Raw genomic sequence first — 9229 nt, 5'->3', positions numbered from 1 at the left:
GAACTCAGTATAAGCCCTGTAAGACATAAAATTGAATGAGTTTTTAACCTTTAAAAAAGATCTCCATTTTATTTTATAATATATTGTTCCTTGCAGACAGACTCAATGAGTCTGTCTAAAAATCTAATTTTTAATGTTAGTGAATTTCACATCAAGTTGTATTTTTTTAAGACAATTGTCACTATATGCCTATGTATATAATACTCATAATATTACAATGTGTGTCTATAAAACTGATGAATCAGTAATAAATTTAATCAGATATATTCTTTTTATTTAAAAAATAAAATAGAACTTGCTATATTTAACAAGATTTTCATTCAAAATGACTCATTTTCATGTTTAGAAAGATAATCAGTTCTCTGAAAATTCATGTATGCAGATGGGATGACACAAAGAAGAAAATATTAAAATGGTACAAAGTTTCTTATAAATGAAATTGCCCAACATCTCTTAATTTCTAAGTATGCCAAAAATTTTGAAATTTCTTGCAGAGCAATTAGAAGGCTGCTGCCCTAAGCATGTAGAAAAAGCACATGGACAATTTATGATGGATAATTCTTGGTATTTTATGCTCTGACAGTTTAGGTTCTGATATCATTTATTTTATCCTCTAGAAATAAAAAAATAAAAATAAAAATTTCCCTTCATGGTGCTTTTTATGATTCATCATTATCAAAACAAAAATAGCCCTAGAGATGAGCTCCTGACAGCTTAACCAGTCCCAAGTGCTCAATCCTAAACATGTGTACAGAAAAGCATCACTAAATGTACTCATCAAATTTTATATACAAGAATTTGATACACCTAATAATAATAAATATAAATGTAAAAACCATGGTATTCTGAAAGTCACTGAGTATAGCACATAACAAAAACATTCCAAGTAAGGACTGTGCAAAGACATTATGGGTTAGGACAGAATAAAGGATTACCATATTTACAGGGAAGACTGTGTTGTTTAAAACCTTCATAAATAAGTCATTTCAAAATGAACACTTGCTAGTGAACTATTTATAAATAAATATTTGTGAAATATATTACATTTCCAGAGATATAGTTCTCATGCACCAAGTCTTAAACACTTCTATGAGATGGTTTGGGGAGGTTTTAGCTTTGAAATGATGTGAGCCTCAAAGTAAAAAATGAGCACTGGGTTCCTTACAAGCATGCACAACTTAGAAACAGCTGCTTCTGAAGTAATTTTGCCAACCATCTGAAATCAAGTACTCACCCATATATACGCAATCAAGTACTCACCCATATCTACTGAAAGCCTCCTCTGCTCTGAGCTCTGAGGGTGCAGCAGTGGACAAGGCCAAGGTCCTGACCTTTCAATGTTAGTAGAGCGCTAACAAATACTTTGCGTTTATAATGTATCTGTCATTATCTAGCACTTGCAGTGGGTTAGCCCATTTAATCATCACTCTAATACTGTGAGTTGGGAACTTGTATTATTTTCTTTTTATAGAAGAAGAGGCAAAAAAATACACGTTAGTGTAACTTACTCAGTGAACCTCTTTTGAATTTCTATTTTCCTATTATTTCTACACAAGTGAAATTATATTCTATAGAAATACCCTACTTTTGCCCTTTTGCCATCTTAGAAAACAAACAAAAACTAGCAAGCCATGCTTTACAGAAGGCAAAAGGCACGATTAAAAGCACAGGCAGACTGGCTATGCTGCTCATTGGATATGCAGTCCGTTAGCATCCTACTTCGCCTCAGTGAACTTCAGTTTAGTCCTTTGTGAGACAGAACAAGTTGCTCCTGGGTATTTGGTTATCCCCAAGACAGAGAAAAGTAAAAATGGAACAAGAACAGAGCATGAAAGGATTCCAGGAGATTGTAATGCCAGGTGCTTAAGCACGGAGTAAACATTTAACAAACTATTAGCTACTGATGGTGCTTAATGTTTATCTGTTTCTTATTATTGAATGAGAATAAATATGAATATTTATTGGTCACTTGTCAATATTTGTCAGTATTACCAACATTACAGATCATAATTATTTTAAAAACATACTTCAAATGATAAGATGGTGAAAAACAGGTTTTACCCTTACAAAGTATGGGCAGAATGCTTTATTTCAAAGTGCTCTGTGTTCACAGCCTCTGGAGTTAAAGCTTCAATGTGAGTGCTTTAATTTTTCTGCCTTACAGTGAAAGCCTTTGAAAGGCTATTAATTGGAACATAAAAACAGTTTTAAGCTTGTCATAGGAGCTTACACAAAAGACTACACTGTGGGCATGACCTCCCCGGGGAATCATGTGGCAAAAAAAGTAAATAGGAAGCTAGAGTAGATAGCATTTAAAGAAACAATTGAAGAATATGAAGAATCATAAATAATCATTCCTTGAAATAGAACACCTAAAAAGTGGTGAGAACACGCTCTCGCCACAGCCTCCCCTCACATGAAGCGAACGCTACCGTCAGCCGGCCCTCCAGTTTCCTCTTTGCTCTCTACTGTACATTCACTGCCTCAGTCATTCCTACCACAAGTCTCAAAACCGGGCTGCATCCTATATTTTGTAAGTAAGCAATTAGGAGAAAAAGCTAGCATTCCCACATCAGTATGTCAAAAAATATCTCTACACTCATATTTTTTAGCACTATTCACAAAAGCAAAGATACGAAATCAACCTAGGGATCCAACAGGAAATGAATGGATAAAGAAAATGTGGCATATATGCACAGTGGAATATTATTCACCAATGAAAAGAGTAATATCCTGTCAACAATAGTATTCATTAATTAAAAAAAAAAGATTAATATCCTAGCAAGACAGACAAACTGGGAGGTTACTATGTTAAGTGAAATAAGTCAGGCCCAGAAAGACAAATGCCATATGTTCTCGTCTATATGAGGAATCTAAATGAGATGATTTGACAGAAGTAGAGACTAGGTAATCATTACCAGAGCTTGGGAAGTTAAGAGGCATAAAGGCCAGTGATGTGCGGCACAGTGAAGTGAACAGACCAACAACAGTTTATTATATATTTAAACAGCTAGCAGAAAGGACTTTGAACATTCCCAACACAAATGGTAAATGTCTGAGGTGATCTGTATGCTAACTGCCCTTATTTGGTCATCCTACATTGCATATATGCATGAAAATATCATACTCCATAAGCATATATAATTACTATGTGACAGTTAAAAAGTCTTAAAATACTAAATTCCTAAAAATGTGTATGCACACTTAATACATGCACTTGGTTCTGTAAAAGTGAAAAGTGCACATTCTCATTCTCTTTGGCTATGAAATGGAAACACTTCTATCTGTGAATTTGTCTGCAGCACAGTATAAAGTATGACCTACATCATACATAAACATACAATTAATATCTTATCAGTGGAATAAACACTGTCTTACAACTTTCCACGGTTTCACTCTCCTCACTTAACTTAGGCTGTCTAAATTCCTTGGTGTCAGGTTTGCTAGTGTAGCTTTGCAGTCAACTACTTTGATACCTAAATCCATGTTCTATCATCTACTTGCCATTGATTTGAGGAGAATTACCTGTTGGTGCTCATTGCTTCCTGATTTTAAAATGGAGACACTGCCATTTGTTTGATGGTCCCATTATGAGAACCGAATGAGTTGACCTATTCACAGAGCTAAGCATTGTATCTGGTGTGTAGGAAGTGTTCACTCAAACAGCACCTCCATGATGAGCAGCAGCAGCAGCTTTTCCATCCTCCTAACTTTCCACCATGGACATTACTAAAATACATTGCATCCTATGGGATGTCATCAGAAAACTTACCCAGCCAGGCATTTAGGTGTGTGCTTATGTGTATAACTATTTTTTGCAGAAGACTCCAATTTAAACTATGAGTCTCTTACATTTCCTTCTTGCTACTCATAGACATCAGAACCATGGATAATTCATGCTTTCATCCCAAAAATAGCATTCCTAATAATCAGCATATTTATATATCTGTAAAATCCAGTTTGGGGAAAATCTTTGTGAATTACAACAAGTGCTAAGCTTCTGAGAATAAACCAAGTTCTCCAAATAAAGGATTAGTTCACATTCACTAGAAAAATCTCAAATCATATTGTGTTCATGGTTACAACTGATAAATATTAATTACCAAATTTTAGAGATACATTTTAATCATATAAGCCAATATAAGAAAATTAATACTTCATGCTTAGTTATGTAGTTATATTTTAAATATACTGATGGGCAACCTAACACAAGCAGCAGTGAGCATATGCTTTTCCTTTGCAGAGAATAATTTGGTAACTAATAACACATTACATTACAACACAGACCATGTAAAAAAAATCAAAGATCATAAACTAACATTTATTTTTTACAAAATTAAAATTCCACAAGGTCATAAATTGAGGAAAGGAAAGGTTATTTTAAACTTCTAAGAAGGAAGCAAAGTGAGTTTTAAAAGACATTTCTGTTAAATATACTGGACAGTTTAGAAAGCTATTGAATAAGGCTGATCTCTTGCCATGTCAGGCATTCTACAATTTACACAATGCTTTGGAAATTAAAATGAAAATAAAGCATGTGATGAATTTTGTCTTATTCAATTTAAAAAATAATTTGAACTGCAAAGAGAAGAATGATCACAAAAATACAGTCATGACGGAACAGGAGATCTACGACATTTGAAAAGGAATGTTTCTGAAAATACCTTATAAACTTAATAGTCTAAAGTTATCCACGATTTTATGATTTGATGCTTTGAGCTTTACAAAACAACAATGGCCCAGTCTGTTCATCATATTACAAAGCTCAATAAAACTAAGTATTAAAGCTTCACCCTTTACTCTTTAATGTAAAATACAGTTATGCTATAGCTTTCTGAAATTAAATAATCACATGAGAAATACTGGATATATTTTGGAATTAACACTGAAATTTTTCATATATCTCTCTTAACACCTTTTATGTAAAGTGATTTATTAAAAAGCAACAAACAGAGATTAGCTCAAATGTCTTCCTATCCTCCACTGAAAGGGAAGTAGTTGTTTTAACACTGCACTTTGGCATAAGCACACACTTGCTTTTGTAGAAACGCTTTTCTGTATTATTTTAATAGGCTAGTTCTAGGCTTTAAAGAAACACATTTTTATGCTACATGATAGAAAAAATTTATTTGCATCTCCTTTAAATTATTCACAACACTTTGAGGCTTTCATTCTCTCCAGTTAGTGCAATTTATTTTTCTATACGTCTCAGTAGCAAACAATGTTATTTAGGCTCTAACCTGGCATGCTACAACCTCTGGCCCACCCTTGAGCCCCTCCATTGCAAAGGTCTCCAGGTGCAGTTTGGGTAGCTGCAGGGTGAAGTCATTCCTACTTGCTGCAGTCCGTGACAGCGAGATCTGATCTCTGACCTAAAGGGAAAAAAACAGCATCAATGGTAATTCCCCTTCAGACACATTAACTGGGATGAACTGGGTCCCCTTGAGCCCACTGAGTGGACTTGCATTGATCGCTGGACCTGAAATCCATGAATAAATTTAGGACTAATTGATTTTTTGTTGCAAATAAATCTCTAATTCAGAGTGCTGGGGGAGAATGTTAAGAAGAAAAAGCATCCTCCTGCTTGAAATGAAAGAGGGAAGAAGTCCACTGCAGCTCTTCTGATCAGGAGGTTTTGAATTATTTTTCACAGTTCTACCCTGAAAAGAAAAGGAATGAAGGGGAGGGAAGGATCAGGAAATCAAAAAACAAACAGCAGTCCCCTAAGTATTATCACCTTCTGAAAAATGTTCTTAACTGACATTTGGTCACATATGTTATACACAGTAGTTACTATGTACTAGTTTTTGAAGAGAAAACTTCACTAATATGGACCCTGGAACAAGAGCAAATACACTCAACACAAAAGGATACTTTAAAAATACAAGTAAGAGGTTTGCTTTACCTTCTTAGTCTTCTAAAATTGTAGGACTTAGTTAAACTTGAGTCTTAGCAATAAAATACATATAAAGCAGTTTGACCAGAAAACTCCTAAATAAAATAAATTGAAATGAAATCAGTAGCATTTGTACTATGGTTTAAATATTCAGAAAGGTAACAATACAAGCACATCCCAGATGGAATTCTAATTCAGAGCTACCATAGGCAGTTGATATTACACTGCCACCTTCTGGACAAATCAGCAAATACATAGCAAACAGAAACCTACAAACAGGTATTTGGGGTTTTGATCTCCAAACCTAGTAAAAGCCTTAAGAATTCTACAGTCTAGTTTGCATTGAAGATAATCAGGTTCTTGCTCTTATTCACATGGTTGAATTTTTACATAGACATATCTTCTAACTTTTCTTATGCTTGGGTGGGCCTTAAATTTTTAGTTCTTTGCTACCAGATGTTTGATAAATATTTTAAAGCTACATTGCAGGGTTTGGGGGGAGATGGCTCAGTGGGTAAAGCGCTTGTCACACAAGAATGAGAACCTGAGTTTGTACCTACAACACCCATCATCCATGTACAATCCAGGCACAACACTGGGGGTGGAAACAAGTGGATGCCTGGAGCTCTCTGGCCAGTCAGTCTAGCCAATCTATGAGCATCCAGTTCAATGAGAAATTCTGACCCAAAAAATAAGGTAGAGAGCAGCAGAGGAAGAGACAGCAATACCGATCTCTGGTTTCCATATCCCTATGCAAACACAGGTGTTCATGAGCACACACAAACACATACACATACATACAACACACACACACACACACACACACACACACACAAAACCTCATAGCCACGAGATACAGATTTTTAGGAAGAAGCAAATGTCAAGGATTGCAATTAATATAAAAATGACATTAATTGCCAAAAATAAGTCTATTTATATTTCCTGTTTTATCTGAACAATTTCAGCTGTAACATGGTAGTTCATATTTACAATCCCAGCATGCAAAAGGCTAAGCCAAGAGGATCACAAGTTCCAGGCCAGCTTGGGCTACACAGCAAATCGAAGACCCGCCTGGAATAAACATTGAGACCCTGAATCACTCAATCAATCAAAGAGAGTCTCCTACTTTCAATTCTACTGTTAAAAATTATTTATTACTATATAAATGAGTCAGGGGGGAAATAAACATCCCATGAACTGTCACACTCTATAGGATTTCCTTCAGCCATCAAACACCCATAAACACACAAAGACATTTCTAATCATCCATGTTAAAACACGAGTATAAGAATCCTTGCATTTCCTAAGTTAATCTCAAGGTTTTCCATCAACAAGTTAATGTCAAAGAGTAGGGCTGCAAACATGCTAAGATGCAGTGTTCACAGAACTATGAGCACTGTATGCACTCTGGAATCCTAATGCAGAGTGCATGGTTTATCACTAACAAATATTTCCCAGTCTTCTGTCACAATAAAAATATTGCTAAACTTACTTAGCATAATAAAATAAAACATAATTTAGAAATATAAATAGTTCAGGTTGCACTTTTTCTGTATGGAGACTTTCCCTCTTGCTTTTTTTTTGTCACCAATGTGCACTCAGATAAAAGAAAACATTAATGTGGATTAAGGTACTGAGAATTTATCAACATCAAACCACTAGTGTTTTGCCTTCTACCCTTCTGAACCATAGTCAATAGATCTAAATATTTTACTGCACCCTGGCCAATTCATTGTTTGATGTTTAAAAACTCACCCAGAATCAAAGAAAATTTATTAAATTTGAGCCCCCAAATGAGATACTATTAGCTTTGAAAGTCAAGTTTAACTGCGATATTGATGATTCTCTTTTTTCTGTGACAAAATTCACTTGGGAAATCCTAGATGTCAAAGTACAAAAGCACATTGCTAATACAGGCAGAGGGGGAACCACAGCAATGTGGCTGTAGCCCACTGCACAGTTCAGGTGCTGGAGATCCTTTACCCTGATTGGTTAGGGAACTAAATTTCACCCATGAAGCCTGACAGTGAGCAGAGAGCCATATTCTATATCCTCTAAATAAAGTTTATGAGCAACACGAAACTGTGGTGCCTGGCACTTAAAACTGTGATTTACTGTTACTTCAAATAGGACATTACTTAACTTGTCAAGTTAAATAATACTTTTTATCATATTAAAAGTCTTCAACATGTAGTTGGTTTCTATTACCCTTAATGATAGATGTCATAATTACCTTATTTAAGTAATATGCTTGAGGTTGGTTTTTTTGTTTTGCTTTGGTTTTGAGACAGGGTCTTCTACGGTCCCCAGACTGGCCTTTACCTCCTAGGCTCCAGAAAGCCTCCTGCTTAAGCCTCCTAAGTATCTGGGCCTACAAGTATGTGTGCTACCATGCCTGGCTTAATATAAATGTACCAATACTTCCAATTAGTTATAAATAATCTGTTGAATGTTGGCAGTGCCACTGGGAGGCAGTGGCCCAAGACAAATAATAGATATGGAATCACAAGTAGTTCCACTGAAATTCTGCAAGATTTTTTTCCCATCTTTAAATTATACTGAAACTTTGAGAGGGGGTGTCTAAAATGTTCTTCAAATAGCTGCAGGAAAAGTTTTCAGAACAATGGTGTCAGCATGCACAAGACCCATGCAAACTCAAGCAGACAAAAACCCAGCACAGAACTGTGGAATTTTCTGTATTCTGACATTTATGTTAAGGCCTATTGAGTCAAGTTAGTGTCCCGTGACATCCCTCAGTGCGAGTTCATCCACTGGGGTCTAGCCAGCCTATTTAGAGTCCCTCCCTTAACGAAGATTAGCTTTTCCTTACCCAGCAGTAATCAGCTGCCAATAGTTCTTCAGCTAATGTTGGAGCCTGGTGTTCTTTCCACAGAATTTTAATGGAAGGTGCCGATGGGGAAGGGGATATAAAGATGATTAAGATGTTGTGTATGAAATACACAAAAATTCAATAAAAGTATTTTTAAAGACCTAAAAAGGGTTGTCTGGGACTTCATTGTCATTAAGGAATAAAGAGAGTGAAATCATCAAGCTGAGAGAGTATGAGCAGCTGACACAGGGAAAGCAGAAAAGTACCCATGCTAAAAAGGAACAGCCAGGAGGGCGATGAGGGAAGGGGACACAAAGGCGATGGAGAGGCTGCTCAGTAGTGCGCAGGCAGATCTGTACTTCCAGATAAACAGAACAGCGAGAGAGGACTCTCACCTGCTGCATGGGATGCTCAGAAAGAGAGCAGAACAAGGCTCAGCGGTTAAGAACACCGGATGTTCTTGCAGAAGACCCGGGTTCGAATCCCAGCACCCACATGGCAGC

General features: G+C 36.0%; 1 protein-coding gene across 1 annotated transcript in view; it reads right to left on the bottom strand.

Moving 5' to 3' along the window:
* Positions 1-9229, bottom strand: part of Ccdc171 (coiled-coil domain containing 171) — a 484039-nt gene that overhangs the window by 121188 nt on the left and 353622 nt on the right. Inside the window, exon 24 of the mRNA XM_029565763.1 lies at positions 5241-5372. Within this exon, the coding sequence (XP_029421623.1) occupies positions 5241-5372 (132 nt within the window). The remainder of the gene's footprint in view (positions 1-5240; positions 5373-9229) is intronic.

The sequence above is a fragment of the Nannospalax galili genome, unplaced genomic scaffold (assembly GCF_000622305.1).
Source record: "Nannospalax galili isolate Female #2095 unplaced genomic scaffold, S.galili_v1.0 scaffold98, whole genome shotgun sequence".
Lineage (NCBI taxonomy): Eukaryota > Metazoa > Chordata > Mammalia > Rodentia > Spalacidae > Nannospalax > Nannospalax galili.
Note: the sequence above shows the minus strand (reverse complement) of the source record. Positions and strands in the feature narration are given on the sequence as shown.